This window comes from Kogia breviceps, chromosome 1, assembly GCF_026419965.1.
Source record: "Kogia breviceps isolate mKogBre1 chromosome 1, mKogBre1 haplotype 1, whole genome shotgun sequence".
Lineage (NCBI taxonomy): Eukaryota > Metazoa > Chordata > Mammalia > Artiodactyla > Physeteridae > Kogia > Kogia breviceps.
The window spans coordinates 117,007,416-117,034,088 of record NC_081310.1 but is presented as its reverse complement, the minus strand read 5'-3'; the positions used below and the strand labels follow the sequence as shown (position 1 = coordinate 117,034,088).

General features: G+C 37.2%; 2 protein-coding genes across 18 annotated transcripts in view; one reads left to right on the top strand and one right to left on the bottom strand.

The window, feature by feature from the left end:
- Positions 1 to 10,989, bottom strand: part of CAPZA1 (capping actin protein of muscle Z-line subunit alpha 1) — a 50,100-nt gene extending 39,111 nt beyond the window's left edge. Inside the window, exon 1 of the mRNA XM_059060955.2 lies at positions 10,236 to 10,989. Within this exon, the coding sequence (XP_058916938.1) occupies positions 10,236 to 10,274 (39 nt within the window). The 5' untranslated portion in view covers positions 10,275 to 10,989. The remainder of the gene's footprint in view (positions 1 to 10,235) is intronic.
- ST7L (suppression of tumorigenicity 7 like) overlaps positions 10,283 to 26,673 on the top strand; it is a 95,554-nt gene continuing 79,163 nt past the window's right edge. For 8 of the 17 annotated variants that reach the window (XR_010842043.1, XR_010842060.1, XR_010842061.1 and 5 more), the window contains exons 1-6: positions 10,950 to 11,195; positions 12,909 to 12,991; positions 15,497 to 15,562; positions 16,281 to 16,443; positions 21,593 to 21,647; positions 24,291 to 24,406. Coding sequence is in view for 13 of the 17 variants with exons in the window: in XM_067041946.1 (XP_066898047.1) it covers positions 10,988 to 11,195; positions 12,909 to 12,991; positions 15,497 to 15,562; positions 16,281 to 16,443; positions 21,593 to 21,647; positions 24,291 to 24,406 (691 nt within the window). In the remaining 4 variants the exon portion in view is untranslated. Of the gene's footprint in view, positions 10,440 to 10,949; positions 11,196 to 12,210; positions 12,233 to 12,908; positions 12,992 to 15,496; positions 15,563 to 16,280; positions 16,444 to 21,592; positions 21,648 to 24,290; positions 24,407 to 26,673 lie in introns of those variants that run through there. The other 9 variants (XR_009335342.2, XM_067041965.1, XM_059060835.2 and 6 more) reach the window with 6 other exon arrangements.

Genomic DNA, 26,673 nt, shown 5'->3' with positions numbered 1-26,673 from the left:
AGCCAAAAAAAAAAAAAAAAAAAAGTACTGGCTCAATCTCAGTAAAGATAAAAAAGTTGTCTGATCTTAAATGCAAAACAGCATTGATATACATATGAAAGGAGGGAAAGGACCCTATTTGGCTTAATTAGAGGATTTACCTAAATGTCTAGATCAAGAACTGAGGAAATATAAGCCTGAGATACAGTGTTCTAATGGGTTAGAAAAAAAGACTAAAGTGAGTGAAAAGATCACATAAGCGACTTGTTAAAATATACATTCTCACCCCCAATCCTACGAGAGTGGGCAGATAGGCAAAAAGTTCCAAGCAGCCAGATACAATGAGTATGTTTTGGAAAAAATCAGGACCAAATTAAGAAATCAGGGGAAAATCCACACCAAACGCCTTGAGATTAACGTGCCAGAAAGCAATGATGCAAATGCCAAGTCCAAACAGGCAGAGCTCAGCACTGAAGGCCCATGCTGGCTTGGAAACAGATGCAGTGGTAAGCAAGAAGCATTTTGCCTTTAAGATCTGGTGCATATCTGGCATGTTATGGTATTTCTAACTTAAAGGTATATCTTTTTACGAAATTTACTTTTTTTTTTTTTTTTTCAAAATCATTGGGAGTCAGATCTGGTTTCACATGCCAGCTTCAGCACTTCATTACTTGGGTCTTATTTTTTTCATCTGAGTATAATACCTGCTCATATATCTAGCACTACTTTAAGAATCCAATGAGGTAACATGAGACGGACTTAGACATAGCAGATACTTAACTTTCTTTCCCTAAGCAAATGCCTAGATGTTATTGAATCTTTGTGTTTACCAATTTGTTCATTCACTCAAAACAAAACAAACTATACTTTATCGGGTCCCAGGCACTGAGGTGAGCTGAGTACTAAAGATAAAGACAAAAAAGGAGAATGGCAGGGACTTCCCTGGTAGTCCAGTGGGTAAGACTCTGAGCTCCCAATGCAGGGGGCCTGGGTCCGATGCCTAGTCGGGGAACTAGATCCTGCATGCCGCAACTAAGACCCGGCGCGGCCAAAAACAAAATAAAAAGGAGAATGGCAAAAGAAGTAAGCCAACAAATTCCCTTTTGCCTTAAGCCTTGGTTCTGAAGAACAGCTATACAATTAGAACCACCTGGGGAGCCTTAAAATTACTGATGCCTGGGTTCCACCCACAGAGCTTCTGATGTAATAGACCTGGGGTAGAGCTTGGGCACCAGAATTTTTAAAAGCTTCCTAGGGTGATTCTCATGTGCTGTCAAGGTTGAAAGCCACTACCTTAAGCTAATACTAAGTGCAAATCTTCACAGTGGATACAAATAACATAAGACAAGCATACAATCAGCATCCTGGCTTTTCAAATCTTTGTATACTTTACCACTGTTAGCAAAACAACTTAAACAAACAATAGCCCTCAGTAAAGATGTGTCAATCATTTAAAAATAACTAATTCAAAGCATCAAAACTGCCAAATGAGTATTATAGACAATATACAACATGGAACTCTTAAGAAGGAGATGGATATGGGTTGGGTTGGTTAAAGACAACTACAAGGAAGGGGATCTAAGCTGGGCTCTACAAAGTGCTTTAAATAGTAGGGGGGTGGGAGAAAGAGGGAGAGCATTACAAATAAGGGAACTGGTTAAGAATAAAAAAAAGGAAGGGAAAAAACAGTATTTTGTAAGCAGACCAGTTTGGCAGAAACAGATTTATTTGGAGATAATAAAAGCGAAAGGAAGAGTAAAATGAGTCAGATGGCAGTAGTTACGCTAACAACAATTCTGGTTTTATTCTGTAGGTAATGGAGAACTGCCAAAGCCTTCTGTGTGGGAAGTTCCATTAACAAAAATTAATCTGGAAGTACTGGAATCCTCAATATGGCTTCACAAAACCTGGAAATTAGTCTGCCCTCTAAGAGTTAGTTAACTATGAAATTAAGAATACTATCCAACATATATACACTACCAAATGTAAAATAGATAGCTAGTGGGAAGCAGCTGCATAACACAGGGAGATCAGCTCAGTGCTCTGTGACCATCTAAAGGGGTGGGATAGGGAGGGTGGAAGGGAGGGAGACGCAAGAGGGAAGAGATATGGGAACATATGTATATGTATAACTGATTCACTTTGTTATAAAGCAGAAACTAACACACCATTGTAAAGCAATTATACTCCAATAAAGATGTCTAAAAACAAAAAAGAAGAATACTATCCAAGCAAGATTCATTCACTCATTCATTCAACAAATATCTGAAGGCCTACTATGAAGGCACTGTTTTAGGCAATGGTGATTCAACAGTATATGGTCCTTACAGAGCTTACATTATAGTGGGTAGAGAGACAATAGATAAGATTTTTAAAATATTTATTTTATTTATGAGCATTTATTTTTGGCTGCATTGGGTCTTTGTTGCTGCGCACGGGCTTTCTCTAGTTATGGCAAGCGGGGGCTACCTTTCATTGGGATGCATGGGCTTCTCATTGCGGTGGCTTCTCATGTTGCAGAGCATGGGCTCTAGGCGTGCAGGCTTCAGTAGTTGTGGCTCGCAGGTGCTAGAGAGCAGGCTCAGTAGCTGTGATGCACGGGCTTAGTTGCTCCGCGGCATGTGGGATCTTCCCGGACCAGGGCTCGAACCCATGTCCCTTGCATTGGCAGATGGATTCTTAACAACTGTGCCAGCAGGGAAGCCCAACAATAGATGAGATTAAACAACTAAACTACATGGTACGCTAGCTAGTGATAAATGCTAAGGAGTAATAATAAAGCAGGGAAAGAGGATACAAAATGGTAGATTGGAACTGGACAGGATGATCACAGAGGGCTTCACTGAGAAGGTAATTTCTGATTAAATATCTGAAGGAAGTGAGGGATATAGAAGGAAGAGAACTCGAAAGGACAGATCAAATGCAAAGACCCATTAAGTGAGGATGTGTGGCTAGAGAGGACCAGGGGAGAATAGGTAAGAGATAAGGTCAGAGACATAAGTGGTAAAGAGGTAAAATCCCAGAACATGCAGGGACTTGTAGTCAGAGTAAAAACTTTTATTCTGAAAAAGATGGGAAGCCACTGGAGGATTCTGAGCAGAGGAGTGACATATTCTGACTTACAGTTTTAAATCAGATCACTCTGGGTGCTTCAATGAGGACAGACTGCCTATGGAGAGACAAAAGCGGAAGCAGGGAGACCAGAGAGAAGGCCAGCTCAATAATCTACATGGGAAATCACGGTGGCTTCTTCCAGAGTGGTTGAAATAGGGGTATGGTGAGAAATAGCCAAGTTCTAGGTATGTTTTGAAGGCATAGCCTATAGGATTTGCTAATGGACAGTATGTGTATTGTAAGAGAAGCAGGAATCAAAGATGACACTAAACTTTTTGGCCTGAGCAACTAAAGAATGAAGGTGCCATTAACTGAGGGTAAAGACTGTAGGAGAAACTGCAATATGCAAATTTTTGATATATAATGACTTCCTTCCAGCCTTGTAAAATTTGTCTATAGAAAGAAAGTCCACTGCTGTTAAAAGTTAGAAGGTGCACTATGCAAAGATCTGACTTCGTCTTGGTGTTGGATTTATATCCCTACTATGGAGGAAAACACCATTAAAATGTTAGACTGTATAGTTAACATCTCTGGTTCTGACTCCATGCTTAAACTGAGAAAATTATAATTTGATTTCCTATGTATCTGATCTACTTGAAAAATGGAATCTAATCCCTCCTGTATTTATTAAATTAGTTGCTATCCTCCTTTTTATACACTAGTTTCATCTGCCTAGCTAATATGAGTTTGTCCCTTACTATCCTGATGAATCAAGCTTCTGAACTTAACAGGCAGAGGATTACGATATGAATGGTGGTTCTCGAGTTGCACAATAATTATTGGGAAGCTTATTAAAAATAGATTCCTGAACACTGGTCCCCCCAAATTCTGATTCAGCTGGTCTAGGAAAGAACCCAGAAATCTTGCTTTTGAAAAAAACACATAAGCAATTCTGCTGTAGGCAATAATGTTCTGAGGTTCTTAAGAAGACAAACAGTGCTCTTGACCTTGTCATGAGGACTTTCAAGATCTTTAAACTTCTTAAGTCATGTTTCTCAATACCTTGAGTTTATAACACATTTTAAATACTAGAATTCTTAGTGGCATATTTGTAGAAGCTCAAAAGAGCACTATGCAAATTTAGTAGTAATTTTTTTCCCCCTCGTTGCGGGATCTTAGTTCCCGGACCAGGGACTGAACCCCAGCCCATGGCAATGGAAGTGCATAGTCCTAATCACTAGACCACCAGGGCATTCCCCAAATTTGGTAGTAATTATAATGCAGTCATCACCAGAAAATATCAATATTTCAGTGTCTATACAAGCATCCACATCACTATACCATTAAACTTGACTGCAGTTTAGGATTATGTCATTATTTCAGTAGAATTGTTTGCTAGCTCAATTCACTACCTACTATCTACTCAAAGGAATCAAAGTGGGTATAGGCACAGGTCTGGAAATGATTACCAGCAGATTGCATCTGCTCTACTATTACTAGTTCTGGACACTTGGTTATATTTTTTTTAACCTGAAATGTGCCTCAGTTTACTCAACTTAAAATGGGGTAAGCAGCCTATGGGGATATTTTGAGATGAGTACATTTTAATGCATAAAGTATCTAGCACATTATAAGCACTTAAATGTAACCTAGATGCAGAACAAAGAATTCACAAGGCAAAGTTCTCTCATGTTCCGATAAACCCACCACCTTCCTTTAGTGCAGCCTGGTATCATGCTGTCTTCCTGTTTATACATTATATATATCACAACCTATACTTCAAACGATCCACTCAACTGAACATTCCATCTCCAGAGACACTGCCCTAACAATATGCATGTGCAGTTATAGCAAAGATAAATTTTACATGCTGCTCAAAATTTAGTAGTATGAAGATGGTAAATCAGTGAAAATATAGAAAGAAAAGAGGAGGCTGGAGGCAAAGAGAACAATTAAGAATGTTGTTAAAAATAATCCAAGCATAAGAAAAGGTCCTGTATGAAGAAAATGGTAAAAAGAATGTGGACAGGTTAGACATATTGTTCAATGAAAAGTATACTTACCTATTTGAAAATAATAAAATAGAAATAAATACATAAAATAAAATAGAAAAGAAACTGGTAATATTGGCTGCCGCTCAAGGGAACCGGGTAGCTGGAAAATGGGTGGGAGGGGACTTTTTACTCATGTCCTTTCCTACCATTTTAAGCATGTGATTATAGTTCCTATATACTCAAAATAATTTTTTAAAAAAGATTAATGGAAATGGAGGAAGAGAACCTAATGATAGGAAGAAGAATTTACAGGACTGAAATACTAATTGAGCATGAGAGGAGAGGTTAAGGATGAAAAAGATGATGGCAGTGTTCCAACCCTATGTGACTAAAGGAGAATAATGGTGGGATGAGCAGAAATGCAGAGGTTGGCAGGAGGTTCTGCCAAAGGGAGAAGGGAAAATAATAGTAAGTCCATATTAAAATTATCACCTAGTTCAGAAATCCGTAAGTAGTCAAACTGTCTATCAAAAATTATCACTAGTTTCCCCTATCCAGGGTTTTTATTTTCAGGAGCTGATCCATATAAGGACTTTAACTTTTTAATTATTTTCAAAAAGATGAAGGAGTTTGTGTACTGGAGACAGAAAAGAACAATGACACCTGATCCTACAGTGTGTGTTTTTCTGAGCTCTAAAGGAGAGAACTTACAGAAGATGAAGGAAATACTTTTATTAGGGGTTTTTCAAGGCTCAAAGTGTACACAGTCGGCCCTCTGTATCCATGGATGCCGAAACAGAGGGCTGACTGTACTACAACGTTTTATATAAGGGACTTGATCATCCACGGATTTTGGTATGGGGGGGGGTCCTGGAACCACAACCCCACAGATACCTAGGGACAACAGTATACATACTGATTTTGATATGCAATAAGGCTTTGGAACTTTATGGAATTTACTAGGAAAATGCTCCCAGGGGATCAAATGTTCTTAGCAGTACCATGACAGAGCACCAGTAATGGCAGTAGGTGCTCAGGCACAATGAATGCTGGAAGAGGCACCCAGAGTGTGGACACATTCTTGAACACAAGAAATACCTACAGATTATCAGAAATAATTGGGGAGGGAGAATGAGGGAGCATGAGCTGGGGAAATATAAGAATGAATGAACCTGTGATTGATTGGTCTCTTTCATACCAATAGCTTGTGCCTACACTATGTACCTGGTAGTATGCTAGGCACTAGATAAAAAGACTTGGTTGCAGTAACCAAGAATTTCACAGGTTTGTTATGGGGCAAATGTGCCAAAGAAAACAAAGACAGAAACTCCTGGAACATTTTAATGTTTCAGTTTCTTAGAGTTGGTTTTTTTTTAATTAGAGTTTGAAAAAGTTCATTAAACTTTGTTCAGTCAGTCTGATCCAATTTCCCTTACCTATTTTAGAAGAAAACTTTCGAGGCCCACAGAGGTATGTGATTTTTCAAAAATCACACTGGTGACCAAAAGCACAGCAAGGAGAGGCTAAATGTCCTGAGGCTCAGAATCATTCCTTCCCACTACCCAAATCCGTAATACTTATTTATAATTCATTAAATGGATGACTCTATTCTGATTTCTTCATTCACGGATACATGTTAAAAACAGTATAGTGAAAAAAGCATGGCTTCTGAATTAGACCAACCTGGAGTCTGAATTTTTTGACAAATTACACTGCTTTGCTTAGCATTAAGGCTGGTCCTAATAAAATAGCTAGATGTTCTAGAAGAAATTATAATGAACCTACGCTCCTCACCAAAGATTGGCATCTGAGTTTGTACCTGCTTAGGCTTTATGCTCCTGTCCAAGGATTTTGTAACAGATTATATGAATACTACTCAGCAAAGCTAACAGAAGAGAAGATTTAAAAATGGTAGTATTAATTCTAGTCAATGACTTATTACAAAACAGCCACAGCAATTAAGCTTTAGGGTTTATTTCGTCCTATAAGGGTAATAACTCACCTACTAAATTAAGGGGGTAACACATAATCAAGGAAATCCACTTTAAAAGTATAAATATCTTTCATGAGCTCTAACAGAGCCCTCAAATTTCTGTATCTATTTACATTTTCCACATCTCTCCTAAATAATTTTGATAAACCCATTTCTCAAAAAGTGCCTTAAAGATAGTATTGTGTAAACTAAAAGCAAAGGGGTTCATTTTTCAGTTATGGTACTTTTTTGAAGTTGTACACAAATATTCTACTAGTTAGGCTGAAGGGAAAAAAAATGTGCTAGTAGCACTTTTTTCAGCCCTAAAATTCTGTCTGCATTTATGTTTTAAAAATGCTGAATCATGAAATAAAGGAAACCGTCAGAGCAAAGAATCCAAACACGTAGTTCATCTCATACCTCAAGTTTCCTAATTATGGCATCTTTTCATTTTGGAACCAAGTAATTGAAGAGTCTAAGTAACTAGAGGAGTAGGGCTCATTCTCAGAAACTGAACTTGAGGATAAAACTAAAAGTATTTATTTCTGCAAGTTATTATACTTTCAACTTCCTGTTTTATTTAGGCAGCTCATCATGACCATTTCAGGTAACAATGCAGAAGTTAAAAAACCCAACTTCCTCTTTATAAAGTGATAAAAACTTCGGTAGTTATGAGAATGGTTGATCTTACTAGCTTTTATAGAAACACTTGCAAGGAAATCAGAGTCTATCACCACCAACTTCACCTCTGGGTTCATTGCTTTCAGAAAATGTAACAAAGATAAAAAGCAGTATTAAAATATATTTGGCATGACACACACGTGTTAAAAAAAAATCAAATCAAATGCAGTTGAGGTCTTAGTTAAAATAAGAAAAAAAAAGAAAACTTCATGGTTCCTTCGAGGAAGAGTCAATATACAAACTAAGCCTGAAAATATCTTGTTTGTAGTAGTGCCTTGGTTATAAAAGTTTTGTACAACAAGAATCTCGCTTAAGGGTAACTTATTGTTTATGAATGCTAAGATATTCATATCAACAAGTCTTTTTGGAAAAATACTTTTTCAATTCCTGAATTCAGTTAAAAGGCATCAGAAGCCTGGAGGAAAAGGGGTCAAGGTAGGTACAAAACTGAAGGAGAATTTAAGTAATCTTACAAGTCAAAGCCCTTTCTTTTTACTTATTGATCCACAACAGAGAAATACAGATCAGTTCATCTCTGGGAATAAAAATCTAACAAAATTTCAGTAATCCCAAACCATATGGATTTATTATATGAGATGTTTTGTATCAGCTATTCTTAATTATCTACACTAATGAAAACAATGTAATCTAAAACCTGTTCACTGAATATAAAATTCATCAACATTTTCTGGCAGCAGATTTACCTTACTAATTATGATTTGCTTGCTTTGTCATTATTAAAATTAAACAGCAAAAGAAGTATGCTGGGAGAAATGAGAAAACTGGTCAGAGATCTGCTATTACAAAATCAAGGCTATTAATGTTACTAATTTGAATACTGTCAATATCCAAAGACATCTTAATTTACACTTTGAAATACATATTTTCCCCCAAGTTTAATTAGAAAGGCATTCTAACCCTGTGTCAAAAACAAAAACCCAACACTGGTAAACTTCAAAGTTTCTTACCTTAAATTCTTAGTGAAATTTTGCTGTAACAGTAGTTTTGCTTAAAGTAAGAGGACCATCAGTTGGGCTAACAAATGTTTTGTTATCCCATGATTCACTGTAACTTAATTTCATGTGAATCATAACTGTTTGCCTTAGAATAAACATTTTATTATAGTTTTCTCTCTAGCATAAGTTCACATACAGTGTAAAATGCCCTTTCCCCCCCTAAATCTTATACATTTATGAGAATCAATTTCCAAGTAAGAGAAAATCTAATGCTGAAGTGTTGTTCAACGGCATGTGAATATTTAGCACTTTCTCCAGTGTTTCAAGATGGCATGGCATATGTATATCAAATTATTCTGTACAGAGGACTCTTGGATCATAAACAGTCCCCTTTGCCATCCCAATCTCTTTTATTAAAAGAGGAAAACCCCAGATACATTTACAGAGCATTCAAGGGTGTACATTTTGTAAAAACCACTGTGGAAAACAAAAGACATAATTCTTGTCCTATTACGAGTTATGTAATGAAACAAGTGTAATTTCCACGGACTCTAAAATCTTTAACGTATTTACTGAAAAATCTGACAACTGTTAAGAAAGGTGTGCAGCTGTCAGGAAAAAAGTTATTCCACCTAAGGTGAAATATTCTCTTGTATTTAAGACATTTTTAAAGAAATAAGTGTACAAGTTCCTCAGTGCAAGTTCAACTATAATCAAAAAGCTACCACACTGGAGCACCAAAGAAGGCAGGATGCTTTGTCCAGACTTGAATGTATTAACATGAAGTTTACGTGCTACATAAAACCTTTCTGGAGTTAAAAAGAAAAAATCATTGGCTAGTCTTGTACAAGAAATGGAAAACTATTTTTCAAAAATTATCGTTAAAAGATTGTAAGATGGAAGGGATGGAGTCACACCAGGCGCCATATACATACAATCAAGGGAGTGTCTACAGAGAAAAGAGTGGTGCTCAAATCCTGAAGCAAATATCCCTGAGGCTTTCACATTTATTACTGCGAATTAGTTCAGCCGACAGCATGTGGGAAAAGAGGTGTGTGTGGATAGGCGGCCAACACCTTAGAGACCTCTCCCGGTCGAGAAGTCGTGACAGCAAAATCACTTCCTGAGGAAGGAGGAGCAAAAGGGAAGTTAAGAGGCCACCCTGACCAGGAAGTGACTCGCCCTAAGCTAGCCCCAATCATAGCTAAAGATGGGGGGATGGGGTGAGCCCCAGCAGCTAAAGGCGGTAAAATAACTGCTTCCTGATACATCGCGACATCATCATCGCCCCCTCTGTTAAATACAAAAAAGAGTCCACAGTCACGATTCAATAGAGAAAGTCTCTTCTCTCGCAGGAAGGCCACTGGGCTGTGCGTCAGGCCCGGGGGGAAAAGAGAGTTGAGGAATGGGGAACTGGGGCCACCGTGAGGCAGAGGAAAGCCCCTCAAGAAGGAAGCATCCCGACTGCGGAGAGCGTATGCCAACACAGGCCAAGAAGCTTCTTCCTTCTGGGGGTACTGTTGGGGTTCCCACCGCAGCCGGGTCGGGCCCCCGTTCCCTATACCGGGAAGAGGTAAAAGAGAGAGGCTGACCCCTTACCTTCTCTTCATCCGACACCCGATCCTCGAAGTCGGCCATCTTGGGCTGCTCTGGCCCAGCCCGGCCCTGGCGCGAGGCAGGCCGGGAAGGAGGCCGAGTGATGGAATCACAGCGAGGGCCGTCTGAAGGACCCGCCCGGAAACGACCGCTAGGGCGCCATGTCAGTTACGGGCGTGGGTGATGGGCCCAGGCACTGACGCCCCAGTAAGTCGGCGTGACTTAAATGATTTTAAATCTAATATTTTTCTCACTGAGTTACATTAATTTCCCCATTCATCTATGGGACGTTGGGAGCATGCTTCGGCTGGTATTGGCGCTCGAGCTCCGGCCGACCAAATTGCAGTCGCTACTCCTGTAGATTTTCCCAGTACCAGTGCTCTCCATGGCAGCCGAATCCAAAGGGCTAAGTGCTGCTCCGACTCTGGAACGGTCGGTGGCTTTTTCAACCCCAGGAATGGGGTGGAAGGTGACCCTCACGCGTATGGAGGCTAAAACACTTCACTCCGGGGTCACGTCTTAGCCCAGTTCCTCCAGAATAGGTGCCGCTATCCTCCCCTTCCCTCCCTCGGAAGGAATAGGTAGCCCCAGTCCTGGGGCGCTCCTCCACCTAACAAATCTGATAGGTCCCCGTTCCCTGGGACTCTCAGCCTTCACAGAGGCCAACTTCAGGTCCGCCACTATCCCAGGATTCCCGACTCCCGGTTTCCTGCCCTTCTCCCCTCCCAACTCCCGGCGCCACCGGGAGCGGCAAGATGGCGGACGGTGACGGCTTAGGTGAAGCAGCGGCTGCTGTGGCGTCTCCTCCTGCCCCTGCTCCCGGCCTGAGCCCGCCGCTGGGCTGGAGGGAGCGGCTGAGGGCCGGGCTGGCGGGCACTGGGGCCTCGCTGTGGTTCGTGGCGGGGCTGGGGCTGCTTTACGCTCTGAGGGTCCCGCTGAGGCTGTGTGAGAATTTGGCAGCGGGTGAGGCCCAGAGCTCTCGAGGGACGGGCGGGCGTGGGGGATTGGGGGGCAAGAGAGGTGCCGGGGGCAAGGGCCAAAGGGCAGAGATTTTCAGTATCACTGGAGGGCTTCGCAGAATAAGTCGATGTGTGCGACCGAGTGAGTTCTTTTTCTCTTGGGCCGCTACTCCGCAGCTGATTGCCAAACCTGAGCTGCAACTACCGGCTCCTCCCTAAAGCTCTTAAGGTCCGCCCTCTCTCTTGTGTCCTCGTTCACCTGAGGAGAAGCCCCCTGATAAAATGTAAGCTTCAGGTGGTAGGGCAGATGAGAGCATTTTCAGACTTGAATGCAGAATTTATACACACCTTTTGATTCGCCCGCCACTCAGCTGAGAGAACCCACACCCAGACAATATCTGAAAGAAACCAACACGATCTTAGCCAGCCATTCTCATGTTTTAAAATAGTTTTGGCAGGAAATAGTTTTCGTGATATTCTTGTCCGTTCTCTGTTTTAGGCTTTATCTTGAGTAATAAAATAGAACAGTACAGGAAGTAAAGAGAAAGAGAGCCACGAACAGCAGTGAGTTCTTTCCTTAGTTCTTTCTTTCAACATTTGTAGAGAGCTTGCTGTGTAGTGTGGGCTCAAGTTACAAAGACGTATATAAAAGGTGATAATTCCCTTGGATTCTGCAAATATTATTCTTTAGCTGTAGCCAGGACAGAGTGGATGGGAGCCAGGGCCTCTTGCCATGTCATTACAAATTGGCAACCTCAGATTAAAATGGAAGTATTTCTGTTATGGGATGATTATGACTGTCAGTACTGTGTTTTATTTTTCTGTAACAAGAGAAGGAAAAATGTCCCCTTTTCTATTCTGTGAAATGACATGAAAGACTGTGAGATAATGTTCTGAAATGTTTCGGACTTTTTAAGAACATAGTATGTAAATTCAGATGCAACTAACACACTAAAATAAGCTAGATAAATTGGCCTTCCTAGACTGTTTGAAAAGCTAATTTGGTGTTTCTGTTACAGGTTAATGAAGTGACTACTAATGGTTTGTATGCTCAGTGAAATGTTATTCATTGAGTTTATCATTTTTTTTTTACATATTAAGTAGATACACCATTTAGATGAGCATCAATGACTTTACAGATTTTTCTTTCTTTCTAAAACCCAAAGTATTTATGAGACAGTTATTTGAAGTGAAGAATCTGGTCCAGATTTTCAGTGAGTCAGGTTTAGGGAGCTCTTAGTTTGCTATTCTTTTTGGGTTATTTTGCCTCTGTAGCTGACATACCAAATACACACACTGTTTTCTTCCCTCTAATTTGAAACACTGGTTTGTATCTCACCAAAATAATTAGGAAGTAGTTTTAATCCTCCTTTGTAACAGTATGTTTGTTTAGATTATCCTTATGGAATTGCAAAAGTTCTTGTGTAAATTATGATATTCCTGGTTTTATTCTCAACAGCAAGCTAAATGATCTCATTTTGATTTGCTTATTTAACAAATCAGCAGTGTAAAATCCTGCCCTTACATATGTGAAGGCATTTTAAAGATATGATACAATGAGAATTTAAAGTAGCCTTTTTAAAATTACAACTTTCTCAAATGAATCTCATACTAGATATTAATACTACTTATGTTCCTCCACTCATAAAGACACCTGCATATTCGTAACTTGGGTACTTACTTTTTTTAACTTTGATTTTTTTATTCTTTTTGGCAGTGACAGTATTTTTAAATTCATTGACGCCCAAATTCTATGTGGCACTTACAGGGACATCTTCTTTGATATCAGGACTAATATTTGTAAGTAGTTTCCATTTCCTTCGTGCTTTGGTGTTTATCTAAAAATCAAATCTCTTTAAATAGTTATTATAATTATAAATACTTATAGATCAGCATTCTCAAAATTTTTCACATTCTCAAAATGTGAAAAAACATTTAAAAAAACACTGCAACTTCCTCTCCACTTTTAGAGATTTGATAGTATTCATTTGCGTATAAAAGACTATTGTATGATGGGGGTGTAGTGGGAGGTGGGTTGTGATCTAAATGCTTGCAGGCTCGGCTTAGTAACAAAAATGAGTAAAATTGGCAGAGTGTAAAAATTGAAATTTTTATTTACTTTGAAGACTGGGTCATCTGGACAGTACATGCTCCTTCTAGAAAAGGCTAAAGCTAATTGTTGCCATGTAGACTTGCAGACCAGTATTACCAAGTCTTCCAATTTTTTCAGACGATTTCAAGAGAACCTGGATATAAAGTTTTTATATAAAATCTTCCAATACTTTAATGTTGGCAACATTGGGCAGACTAAAAATTTATCTGTCTTGAATTCGGCTTATAGGCTGCCAGTTACCTTCTCTAGAGTGTTTAAGAGCAGAGTTTGGGAGACAGGCTAACCATCACTTTAGTTGTATGACTTCAAGAAAGTGAATTAACTTTTCTAAAGCTCCAGTTTCCTCATCTGTACACTGGAGATAATAATAGTATCAACTTGGAAATTACTTGGTGGTCTAGTGGTTTAGGACAACTCAGTTTTTGGCTGCATTGAGTCTTCATTACTGCGCGCGCGTTTTCTCTAGTTGTGAGTGGGGGCTACTCTTCCTTGCGGTGCACAGGCTTCTCATTTCAGTGGTTTCTCTTGTGGTGGAGCATGGGCTCTAAGGCACGCAGGCTTCAGTAGGTGTGGCTTGTAGGCTCTAGAGTGCAGGCTCAGTAGTTGTGGCGCACAGGCTCAATTGCTCCTCAGTGTGTGGGATCTTCCCGGACCAGGGCTTGAACCTGTGTCTCCTGCATTGGCAGGAGGATTCTCAACCACTGAGCCACCAGGGAAGTCCCCAAAGGACTCTACACTTTTACTGCCAAGGCCCGGGTTGGATCCCTGGTCAGGGAATTAAGATCCCATGAGCCACCCGGTGTAGCCAAAAAAAAAAAAAAAAAAAGTATCAACCTCATAGTTTTGAGGATTAAATGAGATAGTGTGTGTGAAAGCTTGCAACAACATGACATACACTAATGAATTTTGGCCACGTTATTCTAAGAAGTGCCACAATAAAGAAATCTATTTAATTCAGCTTTCCTTTTATTTAACCAAACTATCATTTTTATTTTAAAAAGATTTTTTAAAATTTTAAAATCTTTATTAACATCCTTGGGAACTAGTGTTTCATAGTATAAACTTTGGAAAAATACTGCTACAGATAAAAATCTTAGGAAGTATTATGGCATGCATGGCCAATGAAATTTTTCTGTATTTTTTTCTCATCTCTAGGTGGAGCTCTATAACTATAGTAGAAATGTAAAAATAATAGCATTTATATTGGACTGGTTTTTTGTTTTGTTTTGTTTTTTTAAATAGGGACGAACACTTGACCATTTTGTTGAAGTGAAATACCAGAAGAGAAAGAAATTTTTCTCTTGACTTAAAAAAAATTATTGAGGAATTCTGGGTGAAAACTGTTATTAAAAACCTCAAAATTTATTGATTTATAAAGCCTACTCATAATTTAGCATATATTGTCATAGCATATAAAAATCTAAATAAAGAAGATAAACTATCTTTAAACAGCTGATGTGGGGCTTCCCTGGTGGCCCAGTGGTTGAGAGTCCGCCTGCCGATGCAGGGGACACGGGTTCGTGCCCTGGTCCGGGAAGATCCCAAATGCCGCGGAGCGGCTAGACCCGTGAGCCATGGCCGCTGAGCCTGAGCGTCCGGAGCCTGTGCTCCACAACGGGAGAAACCACAATGGTGAGAGGCCCGCGTACCGCCAAAACAAAACAAAACAAAACAGCTGATGTAGTAGAAAAACCATTGGTCTTGGAACCAGCAGATGTAGTTTTGAGTCTTGACTCTGCCATTTACTATCTGATAACTTTGGGCAAGTCACATGAATTCTGAGTCCTAATTTCCTCATTTATATGGAGGGGAGAAAACATATATATAATATATAACTTATGTAATATGTAAAAGTGTTTAAAATTTGTTGTTACTTTTTTTAAACCAATGTTTTAAATTTACAAAAATTAAGAATTCAATTAATATTTTAAAGGTTAAACTGTGTCATTACCCTTGAAATATTGATGAGTTTTTATTAGCAAAGTTTATTTATAATTTCTGTTACCACCTGAAATGAGAAAGCTAGTTGTGCTGCTTGTGTTATTTCTACCTGAAGAGGTAATGTGCTTGGAAGCTTGAAGAATAGCAAAAAAGCCAGTTGTTTAATTATTGCGAGTAAAAAGATTACTCTGAAAGGAGAATAAAAGAGCCAATGGGAGTGCATAACATAGCTTTCTGTTCTGTGGAATCAGGAAAAGTTCCTTCGGACATGTCATTTAAGCTCAGACCCAAAGGAGCCAGCAAAGGGAGTTGAAAAGGTTGGAGTATCCGAATATGAAACATTCTGCTCGTTCAACACAGAGAGCTGCTTTTGATTCCTCTTCTTATAACAGTGATAAACCATGGAAACAAAGAAATGAATATCCTGATTTTTAAATGGTTCAATATGGGAATCAACTTGACTCTTAACCTACATTAATAATACTACCAAATACTGGAGTAGAACTTTATTGTTTAAAAGCACTTACAATTCTTGTTAACCATATTTACTAGATAGGACATTGAGGCTCTGAGGGGTTAGAAGTTAACTTGCCCAAAACACACAGCTAATATATGGCTGAATTGGGAGTCAAATGTGGGCATTCTAACCCTAGTCTAGTGGTTAATCCACCATGCTAGTTGTTTCAAAATTGTTTTTCTTTTAATTATGCTACAGATAGACTAAAATGACCTTGTAATGTAAGTTACATTATTTATGGCTTAAACACTTCTTACTGTTTTTTTAATGCTTTATTTACAGACGCATTTCTACTAATGTTGCCTAAGCTTGTCTGAATTTCATTACAAAGTTGTAAAAAGGCATTTTACCTTGGCTTGGCATGTGTTATCAGGGAATCTTGTGTTTGGCTTATTTTTTGGAAGGAGGGCACGTTTCAAATGCTGAATTAAACAGGAACATCTTGAGAGGATGATTTGAGGTCATATTTCTGCTGATTAATTCTATTTTAAGTGAAAGATGTTTTCTGTTTGTCACAGATATTTGAATGGTGGTACTTCCATAAGCACGGCACATCTTTTATTGAGCAAGTATCTGTAAGCCATTTGCGACCACTGATGGGAGGAACAGAAGGCAGCATTTCAGAGCCAGGTTCTCCTTCCAGCAGCAGAGAAAGTGAAACCAGCAGACAGAATTTGTCAGGTGAGTACTACTGACTTAATGTGTGTTCAGAGCTGTATTGTTAAGATTGTGTTTGGCTGTGGCAGATAGAAAACTCAAAAAGTAGAGAGCATTTTGTCTTTCATTTAAATATAGGTAATCCATGGCTGATATGGAGAGCAATGATTATCAGAGAGACCTAGACTCCTTCTATTTTGTTTGTGACCATCTCCAATGCAGTTTTTCCTTGTGGTTCCAGACAGTTGCTCTGGCTTCAGCCATCATGTCCACAGGCTAGTCATCAGGAAGGAGAATAAGCCAGGAGAAGATGCTTTCCCCACACCCCACCCCATAGCAGCCAAGGACACTTCCAAGCAGCGTCATGTACTATTTCAACTTACTTTCTACTGGTCAGACCTTTGTCATATAGCTAGACCTAGCTGTAAGGGAGGCTAGAAATTGTAATCATTTTCTCAGTGTATATATGCACAGGTGATAAGGGGATCTTATTACTGATAAAGGAGAGAACAGAGACAATTAGCCATCTCTGCCAAGAGAACAAAGTTAGGAAAAATAGTTTTTCTTCTCAATATATTTACAAAGATATCAAAATCTGTTATTCATGTATGGATAATCTGTTATACATAAACTGTAGACTATTCCTCTATATGTATCTAGTAATTATGCAATTAGGAAAGTAAAATATTTGAAGCCAGATAGAAATGACATTTTTGGATTATTGTTTCTTTCATTTGGTATAGGTTATAATCATACAGTTAACTCATACAAATGAGTTAATTCTGCAGAATGTCATAATGTCTCATTTGTTCAGTAAACCTAACCACTAGAATTATACTAATTTAGCAGAAAAATACTACCTGAGTGCACTTGCTGGCACTTTTTAGGTGTGGTCAGAGAAAGTCTGTAAGAAAGAACTGTTTAAACTGAGCCCTAAAGCTTGAGTGGGGGACTTCCCTGGTGGCGTAGTGGTTAAGAATCTGCCTGCCAATGCAGGGGACGTGGGTTTGAGCCCTGGTCCGGGAAGATCCCACATGCCGTGGAGCAACAAAGCCTGTACACCACAACTACTGAGCCTGCGCTCTAGAGCCCAGAAGCCACAACTACTAAGCCCTTGCACCACAACCACTGAAGCCTGTGCACCTAGAGCCCATGCTCCGCAGCTAGAGAAGCCACCACAATGAGAAGCCGACATACCACAACAGAGAGTAGCTTCCACTCTCTGCGACTAGAGAAAGCCCACGTGAAGCAACGAAGACCCAATGCAGCATAAATAAGTAAATAAATAAATTAAAAAAAAAAAAAAAGCTTGAGTGGGTGTTGACCAGGATTAGTAGGGATGAGGTTGGCAGCCATTCAGGAGTACAGGAAGGAATAATGGTAATTTTCTCTCCCTTACTCCTTCTCCCCTTTCATAAAATAATTACAGAACTCATAAGAATAAGGCATATTAAGATGAATATGAGGGACTTCCCTGGGACCCAGTGGTAAAGAATCCATCTTACAATGCAGGGCACACGGGTTCGATCCCTGGTCAGGGAACTAAGATCCTACATGCCACGGGGCAACTAAGACCGCATGCCACAACTACTGAGGTTGCGCGCCTCAACTAGAGCCTGCATGCTGCAAACTACAGAGCTCACATCCTCTGGAACCCGCATGCCACAACTACAGAGCCCATGTGCCCTGGAGCCTGTGCACCACAACTAGAGAAGAGAAAACCCCCATGCCGCAACTAGAGAGAAGCCCGTGCACCACAGCGAAGATACTGCGTGCTGCAACTGAGACCCCACGCAGCCAAAAATTAAATAAATAAATAAATAAACAAACAAATAATAAATCTTTAAAAAAAGATGAATATGACATAGATCTGTCCTCAAGAAGCTGAGTCCAGTATGTAAATAATTATAACAATAATGCATTATACAATCTTATTCCCTACTGTGAGATTGAATATACCAGTGCATAATGAAAGTGAAGATAACCTTAAGAGCATTCCAGCTCAGTATAGGATACAGACATATAAATAAGTGATGGCAAAAAATACAAAAGATACTTTTATATAGTGTATAGAAGGTACTATGGTGATGGAAAGAGGGAATGGTCAATTATTCTTGGAAGGAAGGCCACAAAATGTTTCACAGAAGAGATGCATGAATTGACCTCAGAAGTGAGTCACAGTTCTCCTTTGGTTCCACTTTCTCTCCCTGGGTAACTGCATCTCCTTCTATAATATTATCGTCCACAGACATATATATTGGGAGAACCAGTGTTAACTTTCTGTCCCCAAGCTCTCTTTTATGTTCTAGACCCACATTTCTAACTCTGCTAGAAATCTCCACCTTTGATGGCCTTAAGCAACCCTAAACTCATTCTGTCCAAAGTGAAACTGCTATCTTCTTTCAGTAGGTACCTTCCATAATCCTAAAATCTATTAATTTCCAAAATAGAAACCTTTGAGTTGTTTTAGATTATATCTCTTTTATTTCCCCTTCCTTCTCCAGACTATTGACCCTCATCGTATGCTATTGATTCCCTTCAAAAATTATCTTGACTCTATTTTACCTTCTTTTATTTCAACATTCAGTGTCCCATATGTAGGCCTTAGATATATCTTTCCTGGACTATTGCTATATATCCTAACTGGTTTCCCTGCCTATGATACTTCTCCTTTTAGTACATTCTCTCCCCTTACTATGTAAAAAAGTGGTTCTCAGATTTTGTAGATTCAAAACTCGTTTATACTTCTAAAAATTATTGAGGACCTCAAAGAGCTTTTGTTCATATATTGATTATATCCCCAATATTTACCATATTAGAAATTAAAACAAATTTAAAAAATATTTATTTAGTAGTTATATTTAAAATAACAGGAAACCCATTGCATGTTAACATAGTTCTATGAACTGAACTGTGTCTCTCCCCCACCTCAAATTCATATGTTGAAGCTGTAACCTCTAATGTAACTATATTTGGAGGCAGGACTTTTAGGAGACAATTAAGGTTAAATGAGGTTGTAAGGGTGGGGTTCTAATGTGATAGGATTGGTAGCCTTAGGAGAAGAAGAGAGATTAATTTCTCTCTCCACTATGGTAGGAGACATGTGAGGACACAGGAAGAAGGCAGCCATCTGTAAGCCAGGATCTCAAGAGCTCTCACCAGAACCTAAACATGTTGGCACCCTGATTTCAGACTTCCAGGCTTCAGAACTTTGAGAAAAATTTCTGTTGTTTAAGTCACCCAATCTATGGTATTTAGTTATGGCAGCCTGAGCTAATGCACATATCATGAAAAATAATGATATTTTCCAAAATGAGAAAATTTTAATCAGAAGACTGCCATTTCTTTACATTTATTTAAATCTCTTTAATATCTAGCTTAATAAAAAATTGCTTATTCTCATATCTGCTTCGGCATTGTCTGTCGTGAAGTGTTGTTTTGCTTGACCTCTATGAAGAAAATCTGTTCTCACACAGATATGTAGTTGGAAGAGGGAAAAGTATTTTAATAACCTTTTCAGAAGGTTGTGGATATTCATTTTCAATACAACACCAAAATTTACTGAGATACTTTCTTAAAGTTTAGTTGCAATGTGGAATCTGAAGCTATACCAGTTAACTTTTCATGTTCTGTACATTAAAATCCCTTGGTGTCCCATTTTGAACGGGTCTTTCACTTCTGAATAATTTTATAAATCATGAATTGGCCATTTGGAAAATACTCGTTCCCTGAGTTATACATGTCTTCCAAATATTGACATATTGTATAATTTTTGAAAATGACATTTGTTAATATCACCACTAATCTCACAGGAAAGCCTTGAAGTTGAGAAATTGTCAAGCTCATGGTAACTGATACAAGCTTTTCAAAATTCTAATATGTACTGGAAAGCTCCAGTTTTATCACTGGCAGCAAATACTGTTTTTTCTTCCTTGAATTTGACAGACTCACTTTGTTCAACTTTGAGAAAATGTTTTCCAAGTATCTGAATAATCATAAGTTTGTCTGTTAGTGACTCAAGTAAAAGTGAGATTCCATGAAAAAAAAAAAAAAAAAGGTCAATCCAGCTCAACAAACAATTGCTTATACTGGAAACAACCATCATATATGGTTGCCTTGTTTACTGGGGTGGGGGTGAGGAATCCAATGACCACTACTTTAAAGTACCAGAAGTTTTACCAACCATTGATTTTGTACCATTAGCCCAACTTTGCAGGACTGGGACTAGTGTGAAGCAAGTCAAGTGCTTGGGGCACAAAATTTAAGGACGCCCTTACTCTCAGGGTTGGGTTCAAGTCTGCAAGTTAAAAAGGCAAACAACGTCTTAGCATTTATTATGAAACAAGTTGTTACTTCGCAGTTCCATGAATGATACTTTGAGAACTGCTGATCTAAACAAAGTCCTGATATTTGTTATTTTTCTGTTTATAAACCTTTGATGGCTTCTGATTGACTAAGGATAATGTCTAAACTCTTTACATGGCATGTAATCCCCTTCATCAATTTCCCCCAGTCTATTTTCTAGCCTCATTTACAGCTCTCCCTCTCACCTTCTACCATGTACTCTGACCTAAGTATGCTGTGTGGTTTTCTGATACTTCCTCTGCTTAGAATGTTCTTCATCTGGCAGCCTTCTACTCATTTTTACAATGGTTCGAGTTTAAATGTCACGACCTTTCTAAAGTCTCCCCTAATTTCTCCAGAGCAAACTTAATCACTTCCTTTTTATCTCTTGGAACAAAATATATCTCTATCATAGCACTTATCACACAGTGTAGGTGATAGTTTACATAACTAATTCTCATGCTACATTTAATTCAGTTAAGTTAGTTCCAAATGCTGTGGTAGGTTTCAGAAGTACAAAATGAGTAAAGTTTTAAAAGCTCATATTTTAAAGGAGAAACTGAAAACCAGATAGTCACATTGTAATATGGTAAGTGCTGTACTTGAATTGTGAACCAAATGCTATGGAGACAGAAATAAGGGAGTGACTAGATTTGGTTGTACACTGCGTGACAGCAGGGGTGATCCATGTCTTATTCATCTTTGTGCTATATGTGGCTAGCACTGTACTTAGCATACAGTGACTATACAATACATGTTGACCAAATTAAGATTTAACTACATTTGATTAAACTGTCTTATTTTCCCCCTTTTTCTCTTTGTTTTTTAGAATGCAAGGTATGGAGAAATCCTCTAAATCTTTTCAGAGGAGCAGAATATAGGAGGTATTACATTTTGCTTTCAGTATAATTATGGCATTGGTTTTAGAATAAAAGTATTATGGAAAAATTTATTTTTACAAATATATCATAGCTCTTCTAGTTGGAGATACTGATATAAGGTAAAATGATTAGCCCAAGGTTTAATTGGCAGCATCTTGACTATATTTACTTTTATAATCATGAGAAACATTGCTTCAAACCATATGTTTGTGATATAAGTATACATTTGGCTCTTGGTTTATGGCAGAAAGCCTTTTCAAAGAATTCATAAGATTGAGAAAAAAATTGCAAATGTCAACATATTCCTGTGCACATGTGCTCAATTGCAAACTTTGACTATTCACTAGAAAATATCAATCTGTGAATATAACTTTCATTTGTGCAACAGTACAGGGCATAATATTTTTATATTGTATTTCGTATTGCCATTCCCTAGCTACACTATTGTGTCCATTTCTCTTCTGGTTTTTATTCTAAGTGAGAAAATGGCTTTTGAAACTTATGACCAAAGATACTTTACTTTTGTTTTGGAAAGGGCTGTGTTTTACCTGGAGGTAGACTATGGCATGTTATTTAATTCATTGAACAAGAAACAGTTTATGTCTACTATGTATTGGCACTATGCAAAATGGTGGGGATACAAAATAATTTAGCAGTAATCCCTGTGTGTAAGTACTTGATAGTGTAGGACAGTCACATTCTGGGAAGCCAAAGCTAGGCTTTTATGATAAATACCATTAACCTATATTAAGGGATTCTGCAAGCAACAGGTCCTTGAACTTCTCACTGTGTTTATTAAAAAGTTTTTAAGCTATTCTTGTTATCTTACAGTATCTACTTCATGAAAATCTTAAAGAGAAATTTCTTATCTTAGTATAAGGAACTCTTAATGCTTCTTTTTTGAATGATTCGTTTGTCTTAATGGAAAAGTCTAAATTGCACTAGTAATCATTGTGTGGTTCTAGGAAGCTTAGAATCATATCGTAGTCAACCTTTAGCAAGGGTATAGAACTCTTTGGTATGAGCCATTTTATGGCCCAATCCTTGTTTCACTTTACTGAGTCTTTAAAAATTTACTGCTAATTTAAGTTATTGATACTGTGCATGTGTTTTTTAGCTGCTTTAAATCATTTTGGGATTAATGTAGATTGTTCATTTTTTTTAAATGATTTTAGAAAGTATACCAAACTTTGCTAAGTGAACAAGGATTTGCTTTTTCCTTTTTCTTCATGATAATTTCTCCTAAAATAGCTAAAAACTTAAAATAGCAACTTTAAAAGCAACTTATACTGTTAAATAACTTAAAATCTTTGATCATGTATATTAATAACACAATGTGCTTTCAAAATGCTTTTTCTGATTATGAAATATATATGTATTCATTGTAGAAAGTTGAAAAGTAAAAAGATGTATAAAAAAGAAAGTAAAAAATCACCTTTTTCTACCACTAAGTGATAACTGCTATTAGTATTTCCATCCAGTCTCTCTTCTATACATATATAGAAACAAAACTTGAACATCATAATATATAAAATTCATTATGTGTGAATTTACCACAGAATTTCTTCAAAACATGAATTTCTTCAAAAACATGATTTTTAATAGTTGTACTGTGTATTCTGTTATATGGAGGTACCATACATAACTTACCTACTGCTCCCCTATCCAGGTCACAGGTTATATTTCACTGTTAACATTTACTGTAGAGGGATACCTTTATACATAAATCTTTAGCCACATATGTGATTATTTCCTTAGGGTTGATTTGTAGCACTGGAATTACTGAATCAAAAGGTGTGAACAGTCCCCCCCCCCTTTAATTTTTTCTTCTTTTAATGGTGGAAAATTTCAAAAATAAACAAAAGTAGAGAGAGTGGTATAATGGAATTCCATATACCCATCATCTAACTAGGTGTGAATACTTTTAAGACTCTTGATAGATATTATCTAATTGATTTCTGGAAAAAGAAATGTAAATACCAATTTATATTTATAACAGCAATATGTGTGAGTCCCACCTCACCCTTGACAATATATATTTGCCAATTTTATAGGTGAATAGTAAAAATTAGTTATTTTAATTTGCTATTTATTAATTACCAATGAGATTAGATATTTTAAAATGTATTTATTAGACAGTTTGTTACCTGCTATTAATTATTGAGGGTTTTAGGGGAAAATGAAAGGTAAAATTTCTAATTTAGTAAAATCTGAAAGAAGTTTTTTTTTGCTTTTATGCTTTGAAAACCCTTTATCATCTTGACAGCTAGTAAAAATTCACTTGTGTTTTCTTCTAGTTTCTTTGTAGTTTTAAATTTAATACTTAATTCTAATTCACTGAGAATTTAAGTATACTTTAAAAAGTATATATTTAAGTCAAATTGTTTTATCCCTTCAAATTCAACTTTGAAGCACTGTTTGTTGAATAACCTAGCCTTTTTTCCCTTTTGGTTTTTGATATTTTATTATTGTACTCTAAGTAGTTTGGATAGGTTATCTCTTTTGTTTTATTGATTATAGTAAGCTTTTGAAACATCCTGAAATAAGATTTGTAGCAGTATATTTTTGAATTTTAAAAAGTGTCTGTTGTAGCAGACAGATGCTCTCTCATGTTCAATTTACATATTTTATTGTGTTTTGGTAAAGATACACTTGGGTGACTGGTAAAGAGCCACTTACATACTATGACATGAATTTGTCAGCTCAGGACCATCAGACCTTTTTCACCTGTGACACGGACTTTTTACGTCCTTCAGACACAGGTATGTGTCATATCTGTTCTTGGGGTAAACAGTAGTCATAAAAATTATTTTTAAAGTTTTTTAGTTATTTATTATACAAAGTTATTTGGCTTGGAGTTGTTTGCATCATTGATAAGAAACCCAGATTAAATTGAAACTAATTATGATTGTAAACTAGGTTATCGTACTTTTTTGTCTTTTATAAGATGAAATTTAAATTCTTTATAGAATTTAAAGTATTTTACAAAAATTAACTAAATTGCTTCTTTTATTACTTAAAAAACCTTTCAGATCGAATACAGCAATTGCTTATACAGAGAACAGTGTACCCAGTTTTGGTTGGGGAAGTTAACACCTATAATTAAACATAAAAAAAAAAGAATAAGGCAAAGTTAAACATTGGGGCACAGCATGTAGAGAAAAATGGGGTATATTTTATTCCAGTCATAAGTCAGAGATGCATGTAAAGTGGTAGAAGATCATAGAAATGTCTGTGTTTAGTTCTCTCTAATCTTCTCTATAGAAGTGAGTACAGAAATTCTTAAATGTTTGGCTTAAAGACAGGGATCTTTATCACAACTATTTTGACTGCCCTCTCCCACCTTATCTATGCTTCTACTTTTATCCTTCAAAATTAAAAGTCTCATTCTCTGGGAAACCTTCCCTGATCTTCTCTGCAGTTCTATAGTACTTAGTCCAAACCTCAACTTTTATAATTTTAGTTAATTTATTCAACTGTAAACACTTATTTGTTAATTCATCATGTTCTTTTAATGTTTGTCCTCCCTAAGAATGTGTGAAACTGTGGAAATTAGGGACTATACTTGTCATCTTTGAATCCCTATCATCTAGCACACTGCCTGATATACTGTAAATATTAATATTTATTCTTTGATGGAAGTATGAATGAATGAATAGCCTTGGTGTCACAGATGTCTTAAGCAATTTCAGTAATAATAGCTAACACTTGTATAACACTTATCATGCGCCAAGAACTGTTCTAAGCAGTTTATATAAAGATACTAATTTAATCTTCCCAATCACTTCATGATATAGGTACTATTATTAGCCACATTTTAAATATAAAGGAACTGAGGCAAAGGGGAAACAAGTAACATGCCCTAAATCACCTAGCTAATAAATGAAAAATCTGGGTTTCAAGCTCAAGTTTGGCTCTTAACCACTATACTATTACTGCTTCTACTCATCACATTGATAGGCAGAAGAAAATCACCAACAACTAGAGTCTGAAAAACAGCCAGTTTTCCAACATTGAAGTGAGTTCATTGTGATAGATCTCTGCTGCATTAAATATATTCAGCATGTATGGTGGCAGGAAACCCAAGGATCTTTGGTATGGTTACATAAAATGGTTTAATTGCAAATCGGAGAAAAAGGAATTGCTTTATGTTTATATGCTTAATGTTTACATTAATGGCAAAAGTATAATGTTAAGGAAATAACAGCAGTGGAAAATCAGTATTGTATGTTAATTATGAGGACTGAGGTGACTCTGGATATTAAGGCTTCATCTCCTCATGGGCAGAATTGCAAACCTTGGCAGGCTTTTCAAATAGCAACCATGACTAGCCACTAAAGCTGTGGTCTTAAAACATTTTTGTTCACATACCTCCTAAAAGAATTTTGAAAAACTATGTATCCCTTCACATATTTTTAACTTGACATCATAAGATTAATTGGAAAGAATGTAATTTTTAACATATTATAAATATAGACATTAAAAAATAAAACTAAAATACTATATATTTGAATGTATTTCAAGGAATCTAATGACTTGATATCCACCATGATCCATTGAAAAATACATGAACAAATACTCTAACAGTAGTAAATTTTATATAAGTACTTTTTCTTGTTGAACTCATATCCATTCCACACCTCTATATGATTTTAGTGTAATATAATTATTTAATGTTTGAGAGTTTTTAAATCACACTTAAATGCTTTTCCACAATAAACAGTTTTTGTATAAATTTTTTTAAATTTAAGTATCTTTTGATCATAAAGTTCTAAATGGAATCATGTACTTTATATTTTTGTCAAATCCTTGGAACTACATATTTGGCTCTTCCAACTTTGGAAAGAGTCCTCCATATAACCTAATTGGCTGGGTGAGTTCTCATTGTCATTCCTGTCAACTAAATCAGACTTACTTTCTGACAGAGAAGTCTGACTTCATTTTTTAATTCAAATAAACATGTTAACATGCATCCCTATGACAACCATCTCTCTTCTGAATTCAGATTCTAAGATAGAAAGATAGATAA